The sequence below is a fragment of the Esox lucius genome, chromosome 11 (genome assembly GCF_011004845.1).
Source record: "Esox lucius isolate fEsoLuc1 chromosome 11, fEsoLuc1.pri, whole genome shotgun sequence".
NCBI classification, from domain to species: Eukaryota; Metazoa; Chordata; class Actinopteri; order Esociformes; family Esocidae; genus Esox; species Esox lucius.
Window position 1 is genome coordinate 3,950,908 of NC_047579.1, and position 26,474 is coordinate 3,977,381.

General features: G+C 44.8%; 2 protein-coding genes across 2 annotated transcripts; both read left to right on the forward strand.

Moving 5' to 3' along the window:
* The first annotated feature begins 3,303 nt into the window (after positions 1–3,303).
* On the forward strand, positions 3,304–17,261 carry srrm2 (serine/arginine repetitive matrix 2). Its single transcript, XM_013135723.4, is given in 15 exon segments — positions 3,304–3,488; positions 4,748–5,002; positions 5,235–5,330; positions 5,879–6,067; positions 7,273–7,359; positions 7,450–7,506; positions 7,681–7,713; positions 7,889–8,002; positions 8,232–8,373; positions 8,704–10,442; positions 10,444–10,653; positions 14,701–15,639; positions 15,839–15,925; positions 16,194–16,301; positions 16,604–17,261. Coding segments are annotated over 14 exon segments (4,104 nt in total). The 5' UTR covers positions 3,304–3,488; positions 4,748–4,754; the 3' UTR covers positions 16,659–17,261.
* Positions 17,262–17,486: 225 nt separating this feature from the next.
* Positions 17,487–26,338, forward strand: thoc6 (THO complex 6). Its single transcript, XM_010904236.4, has 13 exons — positions 17,487–17,628; positions 18,048–18,139; positions 18,392–18,456; positions 18,683–18,786; positions 18,906–18,943; positions 20,256–20,304; positions 20,460–20,531; positions 22,376–22,478; positions 22,608–22,657; positions 22,784–22,846; positions 23,588–23,698; positions 25,616–25,744; positions 25,923–26,338. The coding sequence occupies exons 1-13, from the start codon at positions 17,614–17,616 to the stop codon at positions 26,001–26,003; spliced, it is 972 nt and encodes a 323-aa protein (XP_010902538.2). The 5' UTR covers positions 17,487–17,613; the 3' UTR covers positions 26,004–26,338.
* Positions 26,339–26,474: the final 136 nt, after the last annotated feature.

Below are 26,474 nucleotides of genomic sequence, written 5' to 3' on the forward strand. Positions count from 1 at the left end.
TGCCGCTTCCTGAATTCCATGATCATATCCTTAGTTTTACATACATTAAGAGAGATGTTGTTGTCTTGGCACCATGTAGCCAAGTTCTTTACCTCTTCTCTGTAAGAGGTCCCATCATTTTTGGAGATGAGACCCAGGATGATTGTGTCGTCCGCGAATTTGAGGATGATGTTGGAGCTGTGTGTGGCCATGCAGTCGTGCTTAAACAGGAAGCACAGGAAGGGACTGAGTACGCAGCCCTGTGGGGCTTCAGTGCTCAGGGTCAGTGTAGAGGAGGTGAGGCTACCCATTCTCACCTCCTGGGGTCGCACATTCAGGAAGTCCAGGATCCAATTGCAGAGGGAGGTGTTAAGTCCCAGGGTCCTGAGCTTAGGAACAAGCTTGGTGGGCACAATAGTTTTGAATACAGAGCTGTAGTCCAGGAACAGCATCCTCATGTGTGTTGCCTTTTGCCAGGTGGGAGAGGGCGGTGTGTGTCGTCAGGGCGATGGCATCATCCGTAGATCTATTGGGGCGGTATGAGAATAGAAAGGGGTCCAAGGTGTCAGGAAGGGTGGAGCAGATGTGAGTTCTGACCAGCCGCTCAAAGCACTTCATGATGATGGAGGTTAGTGCTACAGGGTGGTAGTCATTCACTTCATGATGATGGAGGTCAGTGCTACAGGGTGGTAGTCATTCACTTCATGATGATGGAGGTCAGTGTTACAGGGTGGTAGTCATTCACTTCATGATGATGGAGGTTAGTGCTACAGGGTGGTAGTCATTCACTTCATGATGATGGAGGTCAGTGCTACAGGGTGGTAGTCATTCATGTAGGTTATGGAAGGTTTCTTCGTTGAGCTGGTCAGGGAGCAAGGTGGTGGGACGTGCATCATTGCTATTTCTCCCTTTGTATTCTATGATGTGTTGGAGTCCACAATATGTGTCTGGGGTCAGAGCTGAACCATGAATTTCTTGATAGGAACCAGCAAAAACCTACAGTGGAAAAGTAGCATTAGTGGATAAAAACCAACACGAGATGACGCAATGTACATAAAAGGTACTTTTTCACATACTTTTTTATGTGCTGAATGCAATTCTAAAGCTTAATGTGTTTTTATTGGAACTTAACCTCTGAATGTAACATAAAATCTGTTGCATGAAATTTACAAATGTGTACACTCTCATCTTGGTTTTGGCACTCTAGACCAGTGATTTTTACCCCTTGGCCTCCATGATCCCCTGGAACCAAGAGATTTTTTCAGGACTGGCTTAAATGAGAGATGAAATCTTCACTGCTTTCTTAATGGTAAAAATATTACAGAACTGAAGATGCTCATTGCATTTATTAACATTAAATTGCTTGTTGCCAGTGCCATCAGTCACCAATATATTGCTTGATTATGCTTTTTTTTGGAATTGGCTTCAAATGTTTTCTTTTTAGAAATAGACTGTAAATGCAAAAGCTGCTCATTCCGAGTGAGGGCTGGTACTGGCTTTGGTAAATAATCTGGTAAATGTGTGGAGAGATTGTTGACAAGGGTTAGTCTGGTCCTGCATTTAGTTTTACCCATCTCATCTGTGTGTATTTATTTAACTTGTCTCTGTGTATTTATTTAACTTGTCTATTGTTTTATTCAGTAGAAAGAATGTAATGTTGTCAACATATTTTTGTAAATTTTAGTAGGCATGTCTGGCTGGAGAAATTAAAGGCTTAGGTAAGAGTTGCGTGGCTGTAGCTTACTTACTGGCAGACTGCTATGTTCCCACCTCAGGTGCTGCTCGTTTGAGGTGGAGACGTAAGTGCCCATGCTTGCCCATGCTCATAATGAAAACCAGATATGGACAGGGAAGAGGTGTGGGGTACAACTAACAAAATATCAAGACATGAAAACCAGAACTTAACTTTAGCCATCGGGGGACAACAAAATAATACACAAACAAATCAAATAGTAATCAAACAAAGACACAAAATAGGGAAGGCAGGAGAAGGGAATTTGGGGAATGGGGTCCAAGTAATGAAAATAAAAAAATGGTCCCTTCTCTTCTACACATCTAAACCATCATAACAAAATCTCTAACCAGATTTCCTACCTGTTACCAAAAATACAGGGGTGACTCCCGCTCTGCTAACTTAGTGTGTAAAACAGTGGTTCATCTACATGCGAAGGTACAGCCATGGACAGAAATATCTTCAGGAGCAACGCAAGGCACCTGCAAACACCACACACACACACACACACACATACACAAACACAAACAAACACACAGCAAGAACAAGCACTCTGAACCACTCACACCCAAAACCAAGGAGGATATGAGGAAGAGAAATATGGCACACAAAGTGTAACAAAGAACTACCTAGTTTGGCACATTTCACTGCAAGAAAATATGGAGAGTGACAGTTTAATTAAATATATTTTATATTATTTGATTTTGTAGTTCTTATATGTATACTGCCTTGAAAAAGTATTAAATACCCTGATCCGAATAATGTGACATTGGTTTTATGTTGGGAATTATTTGAGAAAAATAAAGAACTAAAATCTGTTGCTCATGTAGCTGTAATGAATATGGATGCAGGAGGTATGATGCAAGTGCAGAGAACAATGTTTTAATGCAAAGGTAGGAAAAACTAAATACAAACAAACATGAACCAAAAACACAGGGTCAATCACATTTTAGGTTTTATTTACTATTTCAGTTTTTAAGGTTTCCCAACCAAGCCTCACTTTCATTTCATAATTGAGCTTGTAACTGAAGCGTATAATATAACTTTGAGTGAGGGTGTAATTCATGGCCTAGACCATGTATTACCAGAAGGCCACTTACAGGCTTACACAGTTTAGGCCGGGCCTTACACTCCTACTAAGGCTTGTTGTAATGTCAAGTCGTCCAACGGCTGTGTTCAAGAGCATCAAAAACGACTACTGTAGACTGCTGACTTATCTACAAATTACCCAGCATTATAAAGATAACAAGTCAATATAAGGTGTAGACAATTTAGTCAGTCGCAATGTTAAACTGTGATTTTGAGTCTCTCGAACCAGCTCAATTTCAAAAGTTGCTCTTTAAAAGTGAAATATGGGAAATGTAGTGTAGACGCAGTGTCTGGCGGCCCCATCATCGCGTGGTTTCCCTTCGGACTTCTCTCAATTCAATCCCCTTTCCTTCACTTTTCCCCTTAATCGACTCTTTCTAAAAACCTATTGGAGGGACAAGTTCAGAGAGGCGGGACGTCTGGCTTTCTCATCCAATGGAGTTTGAGAAGGAGACGAGGAGAGAGGAGGGAAAAGGAGAGAAATAGACGTTTAGAAAATACCCTGGTTTCCGTTCAACGAGACGAAATAGTAGTGACGACACCAACACTTATTTATCCCTGGCATTACCGTTCTGTTTTACGAAGAAGTATTTGGAGTTAATTGTCTTTTGTTTCGATTACCGTTTTATTTAGGCTTTTGCCAGTGTATTGATTCCCTTAATTGTCTCCCTTCGCAGGGAAATCAGAGGTACGTATCTAGCTAACGTTAGAGAAAGGTTGGCTCGTTAGCATTACTGGCTAAATTTGTGTTTTTTTAGTTGTGAAACATAGCTTGCTCGTTGCTAGCTAGCTACCATGTGGAGTTCAAATATTCCGACTTCGGCATTTTGCTAGTTGTTTATAGTAATATACTTAGCTATTTGACGTGATTACTATCCAAATAACGCTAGGGAGTTTACATGGTAATTGGTGAGTCCATATGTGCGTTCACAACGTACTAGTTAGCTATGTAAATGTTCGGTAGTTAGCGTAGCTACAAGGCCGCTCTGGCCCTGATCGAGCAAATGTCGGCGTCTCGTGCTAAGCCTCGGTTTTGATTCTTGCGATAACGGAAGGAGTTCGGGAGTTTCCTAACTAGTTTGTGGCTCAAAATGTTAACCAGCTTTCTTAACAACAGATGATTAACTAACCATGTATGCCGTCTTTTTTGTTAATGTAGTTAACGTCCGCTACTCCCGAAACGTTGTTAACTACTTACCTTGCTACCTAACCCTGATTCAACATAGCCCGAACTAGCCTCCTACTACAACAAGCTACAGTACAGTCAGTAGTCAACTAACCGTAAATTGTTTAGTTTAGTGCGTAGCTTGCTAGCAAGGAGAATTAGCTAGCATACTGCTAAATCTTCTGTCAAGGGTCCCACTTCGATTCTTTCTCCCCCTTTCTTTCCGTGTAGGGGCGAAATATATTTGGCTTTACTAAGCGTACAGAAACATTTAAAAACTGTAATCACATTCTGTTAATCATTTTCTGATTTGGTACGAAGCTAACTGCTAGCTACGGTGTTTTGGAGTACTGTAATGGCTATAAATTGAGTATGTCCGTGTGGCCTCGCTTTGAGTCACTTCTAGATTGTGTTAAAAAGAATGGTTGTTAATATTAGGGATCAGTGGGTCGTGTTACAACCCCTGTAAACTAACCATTGACAGTCTAGAATGAGCCCGAGTATACCCATCTTAATCTGCTAAATGACACGTGAATCTATACACCAGGTACTTTAACAAAAACCTTTCGGCCACAGTGTTGTCAGTTTGATTTGGGGCCAGCAGAAAGTGCAAATTAGTTTAAATAGGTTTGACACCCAGCCGTGTGGTATACTTATTTTGACAAAAGTCTACCCCAACAAACGTTTTTTCTATTCAGGTCTGCTCTAGCTAACCAATAGGCAATCCAAATAGCAGTCATAATCGCTGTAAACCAATATGAATGTGTACCCCCAACCCACAGAGGAGCCATGTACAACGGCATTGGCCTGACCACGCCGCGAGGCAGTGGCACCAACGGCTATGTCCAGCGCAACCTTTCGAGCGTGCGGGCCAAGCGCCCAAGGGATGAACGTGGCGGTGAGCGGGATGAGAAGGACCGCGAGAGGCTGGAGAGCCAGCTGAACCGGCAGCCCAACGCAGAGATTCTGGAGCACCAAAGGAAGAGGCAGCTTGAGGTTAAGTGCGCCGAGCTGCAGGACATGATGGAGGAACAAGGGTAAGAGGTCGGGGCAGGGGATGGAGATGAAAAGGTTTTCAGAAGTTACAGGGTTGATGTGGCTTAGGAAGGTCCAGCTGTCTACGTGTTGCTGCAGCATAGGGTTGAACAAGTCTTGTGCTCTATCAGCAAAAAAATTAATAATTTAATTTAAAATAAAGCATATATGTATATATGACACACTGTATTGAAAGGCACTCTGTTGATTTGTCTATGTGCACATTGTTGACAGGTACTCAGCTGAGGAGATCGAGGAGAAGGTAAACAGCTTCCGCATGATGCTACAGGAGAAGCAGGAACCGCCTGCGGCCCCTGCCGAGAGACCATTGTAAGTGCGCACAGCTCCAGATCAACATTACCTAAAAGTTCTTCAGAGTTTCACTTACACTCTTGAAATCTGTTAGATAGATCAACATTTTGACCTATTGGCTACTATCAGGGCCTAAACTACTAAACCCATGGGGCAAATTATGTAAAAATAGCTTTTGAATTGTGATACAGCCTATTGTTGCTCCAATGCAAGCTTACCTTCCCCTGGGCTTTTACAAACCTTTTCTGTGACTTTGTTGGGACTTTTGTGACTAACACAATATTATGTTACAACTCCCATTATGGGCTGGATTTATAATATTTATATTTAATATATTAATATTCATTTTTAGTAACTTACTTTTGTAACTCAAATTATTGTTACCATACAGAGAAATCGACTATTGGCTTATATGCGTATTGGAGCTGGTCTCCATATACAATGCTGCCCCATGTAATTAATGAACAACCTTTTTGCCTGACTCACGTTGTAACATGACGAGAAAGCGCCCATGTGACAACGATCGAACAACGGACATCTTTTCTCTACCACTCCATCACTCTCAGGGCAACAGAGACCCACGCCCTGGCTGCAGCCAATCAACAGAAGAATGACCGTCTGCGGGCAGCGTTCGGCATCGCCACGGACTACGTCGATGGCTCCTCCTTTCACCCTGAGCGTAAGGAGCGTGAGAAGGAGAAACGGGAGCAGGAGAGGCTGGAGAGGGAGAAGCAGCAACATCAGCAGAAATACGTGTAAGTGGTGGATGGGGGGGGTGTATTAGGTGTGAGTGGAGGTGGGGGGGTGTATTAGGTGTGAGTGGAGGTGGGGGGGTGTATTAGGTGTGAGTGGAGGTGGGGGGGGTGTATTAGGTGTGAGTGGAGGTGGGGGGGGTGTATTAGGTGTGAGTGGAGGTGGGGGGGGTGTATTAGGTGTGAGTGGAGGTGGGGGGGGGTGTATTAGGTGTGAGTGGAGGGGGGGGGGTGTATTAGGTGTGGGTGGAGGGGGGGGGGTGTATTAGGTGTGGGTGGCGGGGGGGGGGTGTATTAGGTGTGGGTGGAGGGGGGGGGTGTATTAGGTGTGAGTGGAGGGGGGGGGTGTATTAGGTGTGAGTGGAGGTGGGGGGGTGTATTAGGTGTGAGTGGAGGTGGGGGGGTGTATTAGGTGTGAGTGGAGGTGGGGGGGTGTATTAGGTGTGAGTGGAGGTGGGGGGGTGTATTAGGTGTGAGTGGAGGTGGGGGGGTGTATTAGGTGTGAGTGGAGGTGGGGGGGTGTATTAGGTGTGAGTGGAGGTGGGAGGGTGTATTAGGTGTGAGTGGAGGTGGGAGGGTGTATTAGGTGTGAGTGGAGGGGGGGGTGTATTAGGTGTGAGTGGAGGGGGTATTAGGTGTGGGTGGAGGGGGGGGGGTGTATTAGGTGTGGGTGGAGGGGGGGGGGGGGTGTATTAGGTGTGGGTGGAGGGGGGGGTGTATTAGGTGTGGGTGGAGGTGGGAGGGTGTATTAGGTGTGAGTGGAGGGGAGGGTGTATTAGGTGTGAGTGGAGGGGAGGGTGTATTAGGTGTGAGTGGAGGGGAGGGTGTATTAGGTGTGAGTGGAGGGGGGGGTGTATTAGGTGTGAGTGGAGGGGGGGGGGTGTATTAGGTGTGGGTGGAGGGGGGGGGGTGTATTAGGTGTGGGTGGAGGGGGGGGTGTATTAGGTGTGGGTGGAGGGGGGGGTGTATTAGGTGTGGGTGGAGGGGGGGGTGTATTAGGTGTGAGTGGAGGTGGGAGGGTGTATTAGGTGTGAGTGGAGGGGGGGGTGTTCCTACATAATAACAGTTCTGGTTATCTTTGGGGCTTTTTAACAGTGCTAATATGAATTTTAAGTTGTTGTTACGTTTGAAATTAAATCTGGTCAATGTGATATTTTTCCTGTTTTCCTTTTGCATAACATTTCTCTTTTCCTTTCCGTCTCATTCAGGCTGGTGGAAGAGTCAGAGGATTCAGACTCCCTGCCCAGAAAACAGAGCCGCAAGAAAAAGAGGAAGAAAAATAAGAACCGAGACAGGTGGGAGAACAGGGATACTGACCAAACTGTCAAATGAAAAGGTTTGGCTTCTCTTACAGATCACTGACTTGTCCCCTTCTCTCTCGCCAGCTCGGAGAGTCCCTCCCCCTCACCTCGAAGAGAAAAGAAAACAAAAAAGAGCAGAAGGTTAGTTTTTTTTGTTGCTAATTTAAAGGCTGTATCTTGGTCTAGCATAGTGCCCTGAGTAATGTTTGAAACGCCCCCTCGTATGTGACGTGCATGCTTACTGCCTGATGGCTAGTGTGCTCCTTAACTTTTGTCCCATTACTGAACAAAGGCTGTCTGTGTTCTCCGTTCCAGGGACGGGTCAGCAGAAAAAGACGACGAAGACAGGTGGGTCCCTCAGAAAACTTTATTCTATATGTGTGTCTGTTTTTATAAGCAGAAAAAACTATATTACAAAATATTTATTTACACTTTTTTATAAAAGCAAATGACTAATCTGAAAAGGATGGCAACATTCATTTGGAGCATGTGATTATATACTTTATATTTCTTTTCCCTTCAGCTCTTCAAATGAAAAGCAGGTTTCTAAGAAAAAACGCCGGAGAAGTGAAAAGGACACTCCGCCCCAGAGGAGCCCCCGGCGTCACCGGAGTGGGTCATCCAGCTCCACTCACAGGTACTAGGCCTCACCCGGACTCACTGCTAACAATCCGGGGGGGGTTAAAATATTCCAGTTAACTTACCCTAAATTCCCAGGTTTTCCACACACCCTGGTGGAAGTTACCAGAAGTTTGCAACCCTAGGTACTCCATTCCAGTCGTTCAATTCAGTACCTCAAAAGTCAAGGAAGAGCTTTCTGAGTGCCACCCAGTGCTCTGTCTCATGTAATATGTTCTTTTGATCAGCCAATCCCCTGCGGCACTGAGAGAGAGGCAGCAGAACCAACCAGTCAGAAGAGCCGAGGAAGGGAGGAAGGGTCGCTCTCCGGACAGACGAGGGCATGGTCGCAAAGAGGAGGAAAGTCTTCTACGGACGGGAGGCCTAGAGGTAAGACCCCACCCCCGCTACATGTTGAACCCTTTGACATACCTCTCAAATGATTGGAGGGAGAAGGTCAGAAGGGAGGGCCTCCTGCTTTCTCATCCAATCAAAATACTTTTTTCTCTTGCAAATAATTCATTTAGTTTTGGACCACTCCGGTAGCAATGTGCTCTGTAGAACAATTGTGCCTCCCTGAATCACTTGTTGCTTCTTTCCTTTTTGTGGAGTTTCTGTCTGCAAGGTTTAACTGAATACAGCCTTTTGAAATTAATAAGATTCTGTTTTGTGCACGTTATTGACCTTTTTCTCATTCTCTGTTAATCTCCTTCCTTTCAGAGATCCCCCAGGCAACCCAGCTCCCCAGAACACCACCCCAGGGCAGACAAAGAGCGAGAGAAGGAACATCAGAAAGAGCGAGAGAAGGAACATCAGAAAGAGCGAGAGAAGGAACATCAGAAAGAGCGAGAGAAGGAACATCAGAAAGAGCGAGAGAAGGAACATCAGAAAGAGCGAGAGAAGGAACATCAGAAAGAGAGACCAAAAGAGAGGGAGCGAGAGAAGGAGAAGCCAACGAGAAGGAGACATGACTCCTCCTCCCCCTCTCCTCCCCCTCCCTCTCGAACAGACCGCGAGAAAGCCAGACACTCGGGAAGTGGCGAGCGGGGGAAGGAGAGAGCGGTGCCATCTAGGAGCCGACACGACTCCTCTTTGTCCCCCTCTCCTCACCCAAAACAGCCCCAGCCAGCAAGAAGGAGCCGAGAGAAGGACAAACCACAAAGACGAGACTCTTCTTCTCTGTCTCCTGAAAGAGAACGAGCTAGAAGAGGGCGGAGCGGAGAGGGTGAGCGAGGGAAGGAACGAAATGTGTCCCCGAGAGCACACGGAGACCGGGAAAGAGGGAGGGATGCATCTCCCCCGAGTCGGAAAAACGACAGAGGGAGGGGTAGAAACTCACCCCGCGACTTTTCCGCCACGCACTCCCCGCTCACCAACGGACGGCCGAAGGAACGGGAGCGCGAGGCACGGCGGGACAAGGAGCCGGAGGAGAGGGGCAGGGAGAGGGAGTTGAACAAGGAGCGAGAAAAACAGGATGAGCGGAGAAAGCGAGAGAGTGAACGTGAGAAGGAGCGTGACAGGGAGAAGTCTGGCAGACAGCCAGCTTCCAGCCCGCAACGTCTGACCAGCCTGCCATCTGAGGACCGGCATGCCGAGGTTGACCGTGAGAGAAGGGACCGGGAGAAGGACAGGAGAGACCGTCAAATGGAGGAGGAGAAGAGGCGGGTGACCCAAGATCGTAGCTTAGAGAAGGAGCGTGAGAAGGAGCTGGAGAGGGCAAAGGAAAAAGAGAAGGAGAAACTGAAAATGAAAAAGGCTAAGGAGAGCAGTAGTAGTAGCAGCGGGAGTGACAGCGACAGCTCCTCCTCCTCTTCGTCAACGTCCTCTTCATCATACTCTTCGTCATCGTCATCCTCCTCCTCTGACGACGAAGAGAAGCAAATGGCGGCGGAGAAGAACGTTCCGATCCAAAAAGACCCCCCCTCTCTCATCTCCCCTCCTGCCGTTGGTGCCGCCATCCAGAGGTATCTGGCCAATGGCGGGCGCGAGAGCGCCTCAGAGAGTGATGGACAGAGGGCAATGGGGCGGGACAAGGACCGAGATAGAACTGGGGGAGCGCCGGACAGGTACGCATCACCTGAGAGGGAAACCTTGCCCCCCGCTCCCCAGAGAGCTGCCAACACTAACCGCAACCCCACAGACAGAGAGCGGGGCCAGGAGAGATACAGCCCCACGGAAGTGGAAAGCCCCAGCCCTCCGCGTTCTTCTCCCAGAAGAGGAGCACCCCGGAGCGGAGGCGAGCGTTACTCCCCCACCGAGGCAGACGTTGAGAGGGAGCGTGAGAAGGAGGGAGGCTCAAGGAACCGGAGGCCAGACAGGCAAAGTCCCTTGGGAGAGCGGGAGAGGAGACGGGCGCCCTCCCCGAAAGCCCCTGCGACCACCTCAGCGGTTGCCCCGCGGCGCTTGCCCTCCCCGCCTCGCCGTACCCCACCGCGGCAGTACCAGGACCCCCCCCGCTCGTTCCCCCAGCCCCCGGCGACAAGCTGCCCCACGGAGGGGTTCCCCTCTCTCTCGCTCCTCCCCCCGCCATAGTGGCTCCCGTCGGAGCCGCAGCCGGGAGTTGGAGCGTAACCGGGAAAGAGAGAGGGACAGAGGAAAAGATCGTTCCAGGGACAGGGGGGCCCGTAGGAGCAGGTCCAGAAGTCCCAGGAGACGCAGCCCCCCTCATAGGTAGGTCTAGGACTCCCCTCACACCCACCGAAACACATCAGACTGCATCAAATGCTGACATCACACCCCGTCCCAAACCTTTTGCTTAATTACTTTAAAACCATAATATAATTATAGGAACATGGTGAGAGTAGGTTTTTTTGTTTTTGTTTAAATTGTTTAACCTTTCACGTGTGAGTTTCAAATATTCCTTACCAAACCCCCAGCGTGAGTTTTTTTGCACGTGACTTCAGTACTCTGCAGCATTTGAACTCATGCCAGCATTTGAACAGTCACCTTGCTAGGTAAGGAACACTACATGCATTGCATTGCAAGCTTCTCTCGTTGACTCGAATTCTAAGAGCTGCAAAAGTTGGTTGATTTATTACTGTAGCTAGCTAGAAAACGTCAGCTAACCGCTAGCAAACGTCAGCTGCCCGCTAGCTAACAAATCATGACCAGTAATTCAGCGCAGTGAAAATGAATAAACTATATAAAATGCATACAACGGGGAACGTGACTTGTAGAAAGTTTTTGCAAAGGTTTTGATCGGTAGTAGTCGCTAATATAATTTGTTTTTGTGCATTAGTGTTGGCTGTCTGTTGGTACGTAAGTAACACTTCTTGTCCCGATTTGAATGCTTTCTACCTGGTTAATATCATAGTATGGTCTTGAAACAATTACAATCAGGAAATTAAGTTATAAACACTGTTTGAGCTAAATGTGAGTAAATAACAGCGCGGTTTTACCAGCCATTGTTACGTTACTTGTAGCTAGGCATGCTAATGGTGCGTTCTAAACATGACGTTCTAATCACACCAGTGTGATCGTACGCTCCAGGGACCACTCCAGATTGATCACACCGGTGTGATCATACGCGCCAAAGGGTTTTAAAGGGATTGTTTGGCCTAGATTCATATTTGGGTAAAAGTTCACTTACCCGGAGTTGTACCTGAATAGTCATTTTTTAAAACAATCCATTATACAGCTCTGTCAGTCTGTAATTAGCATTATTTGCATTCTCCACATCCGTGATTGGAAACAACAAAGCTTCCCGCTTTACAAACGCTGCATTGTAAGAGGAAAGGTCCTCCAAACCTTCTAACCATATTCTGTAATCTGTCGCGGTGTGATCTGCTGTTTATGTGGCAGACAGCAATAATGGTTAAAGACTATTTAAACTGCAGGAATGCAACTTTTACCTCAGCCATTACATTTTTGCTGAAATAACGTGTAAACGCTTATTTACAGGATTAAAGTGTGCTCTTGTACAAATATTACTGTAGATGGCTGGCTAATAGTTAGACAGTACTTACACCGATCAGCCATAACATTGTTACCACCTGCCTAATATTGTGTAGGTCCCACTTTTGCCACCAACAGTCCTGACCCATCGAGGCATGGACTCCACTAGACCTCTGAAGGTGTGCTGTGTGCTGTGGTATCTGGCACCAAGACGTTAGCAGCAGATCCTTTAAGTCCTGTAAGTTGCGTGGTGGGGCCCGCATAGATCGGTCTTGCTGAATTGGGTTGAGATCTGGGGAATTTGGAGGCCAAGTCAACTCCTTGAACTCGTCGTTGTGTTCCTCAAACCATTCCTGAACCATTTTTGCTTTGTAGCTGGGCGCATTATCCTGCTGAAAAAGGCCAATGCCATCAGGGAATTTCGTTGCCATGAAAGGGTGCACATGGTCTGCAACAATGCTTAGGTAGGTGGTATGTGTCAAAGTAACATCCACATGAATGGCAGGACACAAGGTCTCCCAGCAGAACATTGCCCAAAGCATCACACTGCCTCCGTTGGCTGGCCTTCTTCCCATAGTGCATCCTGGTGCCATGTGTTCTCCAGGTAAGCCACGTGATGTAAAACATGATTCTTCAGATCAGGCCACCTTCTTCCATCGCTCCGTGGTCCAGTTCTGATGCTCAAGTGCCCATTGTAGGCGCTTTCAGCTGGGGACAGGGGTCAGCATGGGCACCCTGACTGGTCTGCGGCTACGCAGCCCCATATACAACAAACTGTGATCCACTGTGTTCTGACACCTTTCTATCAGTACCAGCATTCACTTTTTCAGCAATTTGAGCTACAGTAGCTCATCTGTTGGTTTGGACCAAACAGGCCAGCCTTCGCTCCCCACGTGCATCATTGAGCCTTGGCTGCCCGCCGGTATACAGTTTTTCCTTCCTTGGACCACTTTTGACAGGTATTGACCACTGCAGCCCGGGAACACCCCACAGGGGCTGTAGTTTTGCCCTGACCCAGTCATCAAGCCATCACCGTTTGACCCATGTCAAAGTCACGCCGATCCTTAGACTTGCTCATTTTTCCTGCTTCTAACACATCAACGTTTGCTGCTTAATTTATTCCACCTACTGTCAGGTGCCATGGTAACGAGATTGTTATTCACTTCTCCTGTCAGTGGTCATAATGTTATGGCTGATCGGTTTTTAATGAAAACAATTACTTCTATCACGCCATGGCTGGTTCATTTCTTTAGAAAAACAGCAGTATAAATGGGTCACATAATACAATTATTCTTTTTAATATATGACATCCATGGTCTTATAGAGTGGATATATATTGTACCGCGTGGATAAATATTTCTGAGACAAAAATTTGAACATCTGAGAGGGGAATTGAACCGGGGTCAAAACATTAAAGGTCAGGAATAATCCCACTAGACCACAGAGCCTGCTGGTAGTCAGTTAACCTCTATATGGTCTCCAAATGCAAGTTTTATCCCAGCCATTCCATTTTTGCTGAAATAACATGGGTAACGGATAACTTGTTAACAGGACTATTGTGTACTTTTGTGCAAAGATCACTGTAGATGGTCGTCCATACAATAACCGTTAAATAGCCTAATCAGAAAATGTGCGTCTCGACATCAGAATTTTGTGATAAACTGACTAGCGTTTCTTATGTTTACTGTCACCACAAATACCATCTATGAACTGTGAGTTTTATTAGCCAGTAATGGACCTACTAAAACTGCTGGTGAGGCTAAAGATGAACTTTACAATGTCAACGCTATTTCATTTCATGGCACAATTTGTTGGTTTTTCTTTCATTTATGAATTACATAGTTATCTTGTCCATCAATATAGGTGAAGATAACTATAACTATTTATAAAAAAAGGTCTCCAGCACCCCAGGCATTATGAGGGGGATGAAATCCGGATGATCAACCACACATCTTGGAACGAGTTAAGCTTCAGGGACTGGGTCATTCATGGTCTCCAGCATTGGAATCAATTGTTCCCACTCTTTGCAAAAAAAGTGGTATAAGATTGCACAATCCACAACTACACCAACAATTTCCGGACATTCTGGGCAATGGATGGGGACTGGTTCTGGTTTACTATCACCCCCCTCAGCTGCTATTCCAGCCTCTGTTCATTCTCTTGTGTGTTCTGGTTTGAATAAGTCTCTCCCCTGGGAAAAAAAAAAGAGTCAAACATGATACATGTGTATTTTCCTTTCTCTCTCAAACAAATCAAGTTTCACGGTCTGATGTGAATACCTATGATGAAATGGGTAACTTGCTTTCTACCTAGCTAATGCTAACTTGTGTTTACTGTGATGTATACACTTCCTCTTCCTGAAAACCTGTGGATTGCACCAGTTGTGAGCAAAACTGACCGGTAAACAAAGGAAGTACAATTTTATTTGAAAATCGGATCGGTTGTGAAAACTTTATTTTGAGGAATACAACATCACTAGTCTTTAGTTTGGAGTCGTTTTCAGTTTGTATTGCTGCTTTTATGAAGTGGGGACAGACTGGGACAGAGCTAAATAATGGGTTGTTTTGGCCAGAAACTGTGCCTTCAGGAACAACTCAGAGTGAGTGGACTTTCACCCAAATATGAATCTGGGACAAATTATCTCTTCATGTCAATAAGAGACACGCTCTTATCCAGAGCGACTTAGATTTTCTTAAATGTTTTCTTGTATTTGTTTTTCTGCATGTATGTATCCATTCTACCTTGCAATTGGTTGTTGCTTCCAGTTGGGGGGAGGAACTATGTGAAACCTGAAGAGTATATTTTATTTCCCCTGTCGCTCAGGTCCCGGCGTTCACCCTCTCCCGTCCGCCGGAGGAGAAGCAGCCGCTCACTGTCCAGGGAAAGGCAGAGGGACCAGGACCGGCAAAAGAACCGCGAGTTGGATAGAGCACGGGACAAAGTGAGGGAGCGCGAGAGAGAGCAAGAGAGGCTGGATCGCAAACCCGCTAAAGAGGTCCCCCCACCGCGTCGTTCGACCTCCTCTTCTTCCTCCTCCAGTTCGTCCTCTTCCTCCTCCTCCTCCTCCTCCTCCCCCTCTCCGGCCAGGGAAAGGAAGGAATCACCCACTGACCAAGGGCTGAAATCAGCATCAGGGAAAGACGGAGGAAGCGACCGAGGGAAAGACGGAGGAAGCGACCGAGGGAAAGACGGAGGAAGCGACCGAGGGAAAGACGGAGGAAGCGACCGAGGGAAAGACGGAGGAAGCGACCGAGGGAAAGACGGAGGAAGCGACCGAGGGAGAGACGGAGGAAGCGACCGAGGGAGAGACGGAGGAAGCGACCGAGGGAGAGACGGAGGAAGCGACCGAGGGAGAGACGGAGGAAGCGACCGAGGGAGAAAGGCTTGTTCCTCCCCCTCGCCTCTTCCATCCAAAGAGACCTGTCCCCTCCCCAGCCAATCGGAAAGCAGAGCACCGCCCAAAGAGTCTCGACATGCTGACCAGGCACGTTCCAGGTCGCCACTCAGCCATTCGGAGAGCAGAGTCTCAGTAAGAGGCAGCTCCCGGACCCAATCGCCTGCAGCTGTCCTGTCACGGGCAGCAGCCCACTCCACAGACCAGCCAATCAGGACGGAAAATGGAGTGAGTGACAAGGGGACAAAAGATAACCTGAAAGGGAAGGCGGGCAGCCCCAGCTCTTCATCATCCTCCTCTTCCTCCTCCTCCTCTTCATCCTCATCTTCATCAGACAGTTCTGACTCCGAGGCAGAGCAAGGAAAGGGGTAAATGAACAAGTTTTTCACCATGCCATCTGTGTTAATATAATATTAAAACACATTAATTTGAAACATTATTACAGTTGCACCCAAATTAAGACAAATTTGCCATTCAGATATACCTTTTGGGAAGGGGTTCCTCTTAAGTCTTTACAACATTCTGCCACTGCTTGACTCAACCCTGTTCTCCCCTCTTTCTTTCCAGAGACACCAGAGTAGTGAAGACAACTGCTTCCCAAAGCTCTTCCTCATCATCATCCTCTTCTGAAAGTGAGAAGGAAGAGAAAAAGAGGTAACCAAAAAGATGTGGTCCGTAAGAAATGAAGCCAACCAGCATACTGTTAATTTGTCTGTGACAGCTTTGTAATAATTCTTGACCCAACCCTCCTACTCTTTTCTACTTGTCCTTATGATGTAAAATGAATTCAAGTTAATGCCATTTTTTTTGCAATGATTGAAATGGTGTTAATATTTGTAGAGTGCATTTCCGATGCTGACTGTGTAAAACGTTATTCAGAAAGTTTTGGGACTTATTTGACACCTGTCAATGTGTCTTCCAGCCCGGTGCGTCCTCGCAGGCTGCCTGCTGATTCGCTGAGAGACTCCCGCTCCCCCAGCTACTCTCCACCCCGCCAGCGGCGACCTGCACATTCTCCGCCTGCCCGCAGGTCAGTAGTTACCCACTTTGTCAACCCCCATTATGGCCATTTGACCGACTCCAATAACTTGTCGTTTGTGGCCCTCTAGTCAAAATGATTACCCATCCCTGCTGTAGGACAAGCAGAGTTAAGACTTAAACCATTGACTAAAACAGAAAGTACAGTTTTAGAGAAATGCATACTTGCATTTTAAAGCATAATAAAAATGTAAAATGCAAACAATATTAGTAACTATTTTGTGCATTAATCATTATTGTGGCGTAATTTACTCTGGTAACAAACCACATTTTCTTCCTTCTCTCTCTTTTTAGGAGTGGCAGCAGACGGTCCCCAAGCCGATCGCCAAGCAGTAAGAGAAGAAAATGATCCATAATGTCTCAAATTTAACTGGCCCCCCAAATCCTCTGTGGTTTTTCCACTTCTGTGCTGGTTTGAACTGGACTTTATTGAGGGGGAAGGTGAAGACATTTTGATCTGTGAATTGCAGAGCTGAAGGAAGCTCTGTTGTTAATTTCCGTGGCACGACGATAGCACCCACGGGAGGAACGCATAGGCAGGATTTGAAACCCAACCAAGACCAAATGGTCTGCTTTTAGACATGGGTTTCTGTACATTTTGTTTTATGGTGTACTGTAAGGAAGAAAATTAACTGTAAATGGTAGTTGGGAGACAGTGACAAGCAGGTTGAGCACAGCAACATCTGTGCAGATCGATCGATAGAACCTGGACTCAAAACACACTGAGTCCTTGGAAATGAAATTCTCTAAATGGCAGTTACGTTCATTGTGCTTATTCTGCTCCTCTGTATTTGCGCATTCAACTTGTAGATATGACCCATCTTCTGTATTTTGTTTATCACAGAATGGATTACGTGCCGTTTCAATGTATGTTGATTAGAAACTGCAACTCTTGGTTTGTTTCTCTCTTTGTGAAAATAATGAATGATAATAAAAAGCTGTTGTATCTTCATTTGTGTTTGTAGTGATTGTATTTTCAAACATCCACTCATTTGTAAATTATTTTGCAGCAGTTACCATTTATTTTTGTATCCAAGATTAATTTGTTCTTAAACATGTACACTTATTCACGGTAAAATTTGAATATGCAAGATGGTATTTGTTGAACCAAATTGTGTAAGGACGGGGACTTCATATCCCAGAATGCTTGTAAAACGAGTTCTGACGCCATATTTTGGCGACAGGTTTGAATGGCAACATAGATTCATGTGTAGGTGTAAGCTGGGGGCAACGAGAAATCCACAGGCAGAAATTGTATTTGAGAATACTTTCCTAATACCTGGTCACATATATTCGTCTGTACTATGGGCCCTGTCGAGGTAAAAGTTTCTACCCTTGTATGCATTTACATTTCTGGGGATAAGTGCTTGTAACCTCGTCTGCTCAAAGGATACATTTACTAGCACGATTGCTTGCGAATGTGATCGTAGCTCACAAACGTTAGCTAAACTAGTTAGTTGGTACTACGCGATCCGTAAATAGCCTTTTAAAGTGGTATTAGCCTACATACAAGCTGGTTGCATTAGCTTGAAGGATACTGTTCGTCCATTAATATTTGTTTTACACGCCCGCGTAAGTAGATGTAATTAGCGGGCTAGAATAGCTACCCTAGCTTGTTAGCTGTACTGTACAAATGACGCTACTTGTATCATGCCCATTTCATTGTTTTAAATGGCTCCATTGCTTTAATAACTCGTATACATTTCTTAAGTTTTCTGGCACTGTGTTTTTCGTGCAGCACCTCCACATGTCCGTGTTCTCCCAGAGTTTCTCTCCTTGTGGTCGCTTCCTAGCCGCTGGCAATAACTATGGTGAGATAGCAGTGTTCAGGTGAGTCAGAGGAGTTATCCCATGCAGTTTACTGGCCGCATTTAGTTTTTATTTGTAGTGCCAGATACAGAAATGTTAAAATAGTTGACATTTTCAGCCTGTCTTTTTTGCAATACAACTGGATCAGTTAAACGGTAGAATGTCCTAAATATGAAGTTCCCGAATTGTTTTTGTGTATATGACGATTAAACTTTCAACTTGTGCATGTGCCCTGGTTCTTTAACATGATATTCTTTTGATTCTGTCCTCCAGTCTCTCCTCTGCGCTTAGTCCCGATGCTACAGACCTGAGCCAGAAACCCATCCTTACCTTTACGGGTCAGTCTCTTGCCTTTGTTAAAACCTTTGTCTGTTTCTTCCTTTATGGTAACCCAATGTGAAATAAGTTTCAACACAGTATTTATTCCATGGCATAACATTTTAAGTACTTCACAAAACAGTATGGTAACTACCAACATTTGTCCAATAGAAAAACACTTCTTGCAACGCCTTGGACATTGTCTCTTTAAGTCTGCTTCTCTTTAACATTGTCTTTCTCGCTCAGCACACGAAGGGCCTGTTTTCTCTCTTCTCTCCACTGACTCTCATCTCTTGAGTGCCGGCAATGGAGAGGTCAGTGCCTGGAGCTGGGCGGAACTCATCAAGAGGGTAAGGTTCATAGAAGATAAAGCCTTCCAAATTGGATGCCTTTTCCATCTTCAGTATGTATTTCTGTACTGTTTATGACAGTATGTGACATGGACCAAGTCTCTGTCTCTCTCTGCTAGAATACCAAGGCTGCTTGGACAAGGAGACCAAATTACAAGTAAGGGGCAGATCAGCCATATGTTTTTACAGTGCTGTTTGTTTGTTCTCCTTATTTATTTTCATATTGAATTTAGTCTGATAGTTTTAGGTTGTGTGTTCCTATGAACCTGAGGGCTGTGTTGTCTGGGCCTTAGTGCTCCTGGTACTGTTTCCCATGGCAAAGTGGTCTCAGGGGAGGTGTCAGACTAAGAATGGTTCAAAAAACCCCTATGCACAAACGAGGAAGAGGAGGAGTTACCCTGCCCGGAGGAAGCCCGGGGCCCCCGTCTTGAGCCAGGCCCAGAGGGAGGGCTCGCCGCCGAGCGCCTGGTGGCCAGGTTTGTCACGGAGCCCGGTTGGGCATAGCCCGAAAAAGCAACATGGCAACTCCTCTCCATCCTATGGGCCCACCACTCATGGGAGGAACCGCTGGGTTCTGGAACCGTACTCCTGGATAGGGGATGGACTTTGTTCTTCTCTGGAATTTCCCAGGGTGTGAGGTGCCGGGTGGGGGTTTGGATACTCACAAGCCCCCGGCTGAGTGCCGCTATGTTGGAGGTTACCCCAGTGGATGAGAGGGTCGCCTCCCTACGCCTATGGGTTGTGGGTGGGGATTCTCTGACTGTTGTTTGTGCATATGCCCCGAACAGCAGTTTGGAGTATTTGGCCTTCTTGGAGACCCTGAATGGAGTCCAGTACGGGTCTCCCAGTACGGGTCTCCCAGTACGGGTCTCCCAGTACGGGTCTCCCAGTACGGGTCTCCCAGTACGGGTCTCCCAGTACGGGTCTCCCAGTACGGGTCTCCCAGTACGGGTCTCCCAGTACGGGTCTCCCAGTACGGGTCTCCCAGTACGGGTCTCCCAGTACGGGTCTCCCAGTACAGTCTCAAGAGCATGGAGGAGATGCCTGGAGACGGGCTGTTACATGAGTTGTTACAGATGTTATCAGGAGTGCATAGAGGCACATGGGGGCCATAAACACTACTGAGTCACATTATGAGTTGTTGTGATGAAATTCACACAAATTGATACAGTCTGTGATTTCAATTATTTACTTAGATTTTTGGTGACTGTTTTAATCCATCCCTCGATCGGTTGGTGATTTTGGTCTCTATTGACTGTTGATACGTAATTTTGTTCTCAAAGAATTACACAATTTACAGTACAGATTTTGATCTTTAATATATTTTGTTCATCAAGACCCAATGTGTGATTTAAGTGTTTGTAAGTTTGTATTGAGACATAACTGGGGTGTAAATTCTCCAGTGTTCGTCTTTACTGTCCATTGTTAGTAGCCAGAGTAAATGTTTTCACATTTGGTCTTCATTGCAGATCCAGCCTGGAGATCCCAGAAATCAATGCGATGACGATGAATCCCACTGTGAGTCATACACAGACAACAGTCAGATAAAGTACCTCACTGTACTGCAACAAGCATCAGCAGGCTCTACTGAATAATGCCATGAGGTGATTCATAATCTTCATTTTTCCCTTTTCTCTTTTGTTTTCTCTTTTATTTCCATCCCTCCTCTTCAGGAGAACAGTCTTGTGATTGGTGGAGGGGACAATAACATCCATATAATGGATCTGGAGAGTGGCATCTTTAAGGTTTGCAAGTGATTAATTCTTCTCTCCTCCCAATTTAGTATTTTCCAGTTTTCAATTATGGACTTGTTCAATTTCAAGGACTCCAAAGTAGGTCCAGGAAAGGTAAAAATCATGAAGTGTCCTCAGATGCACATCTCGCCAAGCCGTTTGGCGGCTTTTCACACTGCTTGCTCAACCAATAAGTATTTCCACAGACATACGTGCTTCAGAATGGAGTGCAATTTTACGGCCAACGTTATGACTGATTTTGCAGTTTATACAGAATTTGCTGTGCGATGAGACAACCCTGTCCAGCATCACCTGTGGCAGCGCTGAGGCAGTTTGCATTGCCCTTTGAGAAACCCCTGGTCACTGTTGGTATGATGCAATCAAGATTGAAACTCTTGGCCGGAATTGCACTGTACTGCGAAGCAGTGGCTTAGACCAGTTCCGATCACTCATTGGACCCACCATGTGATGCTGAACGTACCATAGCAGCCAACAGTTATTTTGACTGGTTTTATACATGTTCGTCTTGTTGCAGTGTCTGTTTTCTCTCACCGTCTTCTCTTTTCTCAATCCCTGAAACTAAGACATTGTTTTCCAATCCTGGTCTTAATGCCTGGAGTTGGGGAGGCAGATGTCGGACAGGGCTGCCTGCTCTGGTGACTCCTTGTTCTAAGCAAGGCTCCTGTGGACTCACTCGTTTCTGTTGGAGAATGCGCTCTACTTTCACACATACTTACTGGTTGAGCAGACAGTGAACCTAATTCATGAAACATGCGTACAATTAAATTGGATCTTAAAATGATTATTTCAATATTATCTTAAATAATGAATTTTATCTTTGTCATATCCAAACGACCAAACTCACATCTGGACGTAACCAAAGTGAAAAAATAAGTTCCTGCTTGATTCGCAATAAAACCGTCATTATCAGGAAAAACTACAGTCATAACAGGCTAAGTAAAAACAACCACAATTATAACAATAATAAGTAATATAAAATGAGGAGGAATATAACACATACAATATTTAATATTGTGGTATATTCGTATCCCTACCGTAATAATGTATTATTTATTCCTCTCTTCAGCATTTTCGATCTCTTATTTCTATTGTTCTATTGTAAATTTGTGAATTGCCTTTGTATATGTAATGCGCTAGACAAACTTGTTTTACATTTCTTTTCCTAAGTCACTCAGGCCTATAAGTATCGACAGATCAAGATCATAAATGGTCTTTATAATTTTGGTGGCTGGCATCTTGATTAGCTAACAGGTCTTAAATTGACTAGTGAGAGGTTAAATGAACCAGTGGTTCTGGGTCGAGCAGTTACCCAAATGATGGCAGAGCTTGCTCTTCTAAAGGACTTCGGCTCTGGGCTGAGACGCGAAAGTGTTCCGTAACTACGCTGATTTTGTCATGGAGAATGACAAATGGTTAATTGGATGTTTCAGGACATAATTTATGCTGAAAGCTGTCAATTCATAGTTTGATGATCGCCTCACCTGCATCAATTACGGGTGTGTCATATGTAAGTAAGGACAGGTGCAGCGCATTCTCTCGTCCACAGCTTTATCCAATTTATCAATCTGTGATGACATCTACACTCATTACGAAGAGGTGCGACAGTTCCGTAAGCAACACTTGGAGACAACACATTTGAATCAGAGGTTTTTTCTGGGAAGGTTTTGTGAATGAGGGCCAACGTGCTGCAGAGCAGAACGGCATGCAAGAGGTGCATCAGCGGACAAGCATTCTTCCGATCTCCAGAACCTGCTGGACAGTTGCCTTGATAAGCAGCTACAATAAGTCCAAAGTGACCTTGAATCTGTGTTCATTCTGATCTCTCTGGCCCTTAGTCGGTTCTCCAGGGTCATACTGACTACATCCACTGTCTGAGTGTGAGAGAGCGGGAGGGGGAGATTCTCTCTGGTGGGGAGGACGGTGCTGTCAGGATATGGGGTGAGTGGCAGGGACATCAACCTGTCCCCGCTTCAGGTTTTGTGATCATTGACTGGCCCTACTGGAATCAATGCAGTGTTCCATTCTACTGTGATGTTTATTGCGTCCTATTCTGAAATGTGCCTCCAGACTGCAGAACCGGCCACTCTGTGCACTGCATAGAGGTCTTCAAATATGAGGTGAGCAAATAGCATGTTCTGTATGTGCAAAAGTAGATTGTATCTTTCTCTGTATTGAGGAAAAATATACACATTAAATTGGAACTAAATGCTTCTGTATGTCTTGTCTTCCTCATGGTGTGGTAGGACTGCGCCCGTCCCCAGTATGGCAAGTGGATCAGCTGCCTGACCACCGATTCTGATTGGATGGTGAGGAAAAAGACAGCCCTTTGTTTGCGTTTGTCATTTAGCAGATGCTCCAGAGCGACTTAGTGTTGAACGCGTACATTTTTCATTGCGCCTTACTTTACCAACTGAGCAGCACGGATACTCCAGTGGTTATCTCAGTAGAGTTTGAACAGCACTTTTTCTGTTATCAGCAAGTTTGGTTATGTGCAACCTATGAGCATTTGCCATGGTCGACTTGACCTGTGGAATGCGTTGTTGTCTTGCAGTCTTTTGGAATTACATTTTCAGTGAAATATTCAGGCTAAATTACTCAGGATGTCATACATGCCATTAGATCATGTAGACTGAAGGTGGGATCCTTAATTTAAACAACAGCAAGTTTTGGTAAAAAGCTGAGAGAGAGGTCTGTAGCAATCTCTCAAATCCATAAACAGGGCTAGAAGGAAGGCTTGACCGTATCCTGAGAGAAAAATAGTCATTTAAATGTTTTTGGGTTATATTGTTTTTAAAGACTTTTTCCTTTTTTTTAACAAACGTTGGAGTAATACAAGCTTATATGTTGTATTCTAAAAGAGTATGGCAGTTAAACTAAGCTCATTATGTATTTCTATGTTGTATTTTTAAAGAATCAACATTAGTCATTCATAAGAAAATAAACCCTGTCTTCTTTTTCTCCCTTTATCGCCCTCTCTCGTCTTCAATCTCTCTCTCTGTCTGATTCTTTCTCTCTTTCTGTCACTTTCTCTCCCTTTCTCACCCCAGCTCTGTGGAGGAGGCCCATCACTTTCTCTGTGGCACCTCCGCTCCATGTCACCCACCTCCGTTTTCCCTCTATCTGGATGCCAGCGACAAGCCACCTTCTACCAAGACATGGTGAGGCCAGACTGAATATAGGTTGTTTTCAGTGTGAACAGATTTAATCCTGAAAACCCAACCTTATGCAAAAGTGACTGTCTGTTTTTTAATAATAGACAGTCTTGGTAACTCTTAAGGGTCAAAAATAGGGTTGCAAATTTGAAGACTTTTCCTTAATCGACTGCCGACATTGTTAAAGGATCTGTCACTTGTTTTCTGTTCCTATAACAGAAAATCTTGAACCTGTTTTCCCCCTAGTAAAATGCTTATTTTAACAAGATGTGGACACATCTGAAACAATGTAGATAACCAAAAATGAGCGCAACTCACTTACCTCATTCTTGGATTAAACATTAAAACGATGTATTTTAAAACAATAATAGTCAAAAGCGCAATGAAAAAAGCTATTTTAATCGGATTCACCATCTTTGGATGAGTATTACATTTAAAACAGTTTATACAACCATGTCAAACATACAAACAATCCGTAAGAATAAGTGTCTATCTGTTGTTAAAAATCAGCAATCAGACTCAAATTCCAAATGCAAGTATAATCATTTAAAATAAAATATATTTCGACCCGATTACTAGGCCTTCTGATTGTTTGTTTAAAAAGATGAGCATATTTCCACGGGGCGGGTCATGTGCAGTTGGGTTATGGTTAGTCCCGCTGCTGAAAACAACCACTCGGGTGGCACTGAGGTTGAAGGGATGTACATGTATTGCCATGCCAACTTGTGGTATAATATCCCCAGGAAGTTATTCACTTCTGCCTCAATGGAAGTGGGGCTAGTAGAGTATTGCTCTCCTAGAAGTAATGCATGACTTGAGGCTTCCTGGACTGCTTGTGTTGGCCGGATTGCTCTCAGTCTCTGGGGTGGCCAGGTCCACTACTTTCACCAGTTCAACCAATTTTGCATTGGTATCCATAATTTTTTCTTGCGAAAGAAAGCCTGGGTGCTTGTGACCAGCATGGAGGCAATCCTTTGGTGGAAATGATGCCAACTTGTATGAACTTTTGTAAACAAATGTTAAATGAAAACAGCTTTCTTCATTGGGCTATATTTAAAATATAATAAAGACCCATTAATGATTTTTGCTCAGTCAATATTGGTGTTTATTTCAGGCTATTAATAGGTTAGGCGGGCAGTTGAATGTCACTAATAGACTATACTTTTTCTGCAATTTTTTCCGTTTTGTGTTGGACTGGCAGAATTTCGGTCAGCAGGACTGCCAACTCACCTTCCAGTCATCAATGATGTAATCTCAGTCATCGCTATGATGATGTAACCTTCCGCAGTGAAGCCGCTGTTGTTCTTTAAGATCTTCCTTCTTATCTCTGTAGTGCTTTCTATGCGCCCAGTGACCGTGCCTCACAATGGAATGCCATAATCTGGTTCCACCAAATTCATTCCAAAAACCTTTGCCGTCAACTGTATTTATTGCCCTTGTTTCTATCTCAATTAACCAGCAAATCTCGTTATCCTCACTGACGGATCTTCATTGGTTATCTCTAGCTAATGCCAATGTAAAGGTCGGTTGACGAACCACTGGCCAGGGCGGTAGGATGTTTGTCAAGTGATTGGCGTAGTTGTGGTGTTATATTTTAACACAGAATCACAGTATTTGCAGTGTACATTATCATTTTCAAAATAAGGGATCCCAAACCACGCTTCTTTTTGCTCACTTCATTTTTCTTTGAATTTTACAGCTTTAGATTCAACTAGTTTTCCCCCAAACCAGTTACATAGCTTCCTTTAGTGTTACTAAATTTAAATGACCTATGTTGATCCAATTCTTATCGATAATTAATCGATCTTTGCTTATTCATTAACATTCCTAGTCAAAATTGCTTCAGACTTTAGACAGAAACCTTTTTACAAAACAGACATGCTGGAACACGATTTGAATACCTCTCTCCCTTCATGCCTGTAGATTTTGTCAGTGGGCGAGGGACAGTTTGTGTCCCACTGTCTCATGGGTGGAGAGGTGAAGGCTCAGATTCCCTGCACCCCACACTCCCTCAACACGTTGGCACTCAACCTCAACAGCACTGAACACAGGGTGAGAGTCAGAGACCATCTGAACAAACCTTCAATTCAAACGCTATAGAAATTATTATTCAAGCTAAGCCTTTCTAGCATTTTATTCCCTTTCTTGTAATGTAAATAAGCCCTAAGTGCCTCTGCTAAATAAATGTTTGTGTAACTAGTAATAAGTGATTGTCTCCTGTTGTTTCCAGGTGCTGACCGTAGGTGGCAGCAGTCACCAGATTGATGTTTTTGCCAACCTGTACTACAGATCCTTTTCTCTGTCTTTCTGAGGATCACCCAACCCACACCCACACTCATCCAGATTTACACTCATAATGTAGTATGTTTTGATTAAATGTACTACATATACCAATTCTGTACATAAAACATATTCCTCTCTATTTCCACAAGGATGCTTAATCCAGAGAGGTATTCATTTCCTATAATAAAACGTTGTGATTTGCATAACATTTAATCAGTTTCTATTTGACAAATTCAACTACCTACCTCCCCATTTTGTGAAAATTAAAAAGGGGAGGGACCTAGCCTATTAGAAAATCTGTTCAATTCATGCAATTTCTCCTGATGTTTTATATTCAATAAAATTTGTATCACTTTTCCATAACTTGGCCTACAGTATTGATAATAGGCACCAGCCTTATAATCTCTCAGATTGTTTATATTTCCTGTTTGTATATACATTATACAGTATTGTTATGACCAGTCAACTATACTAATCCTACTAAGCGAGGAAGTATGGT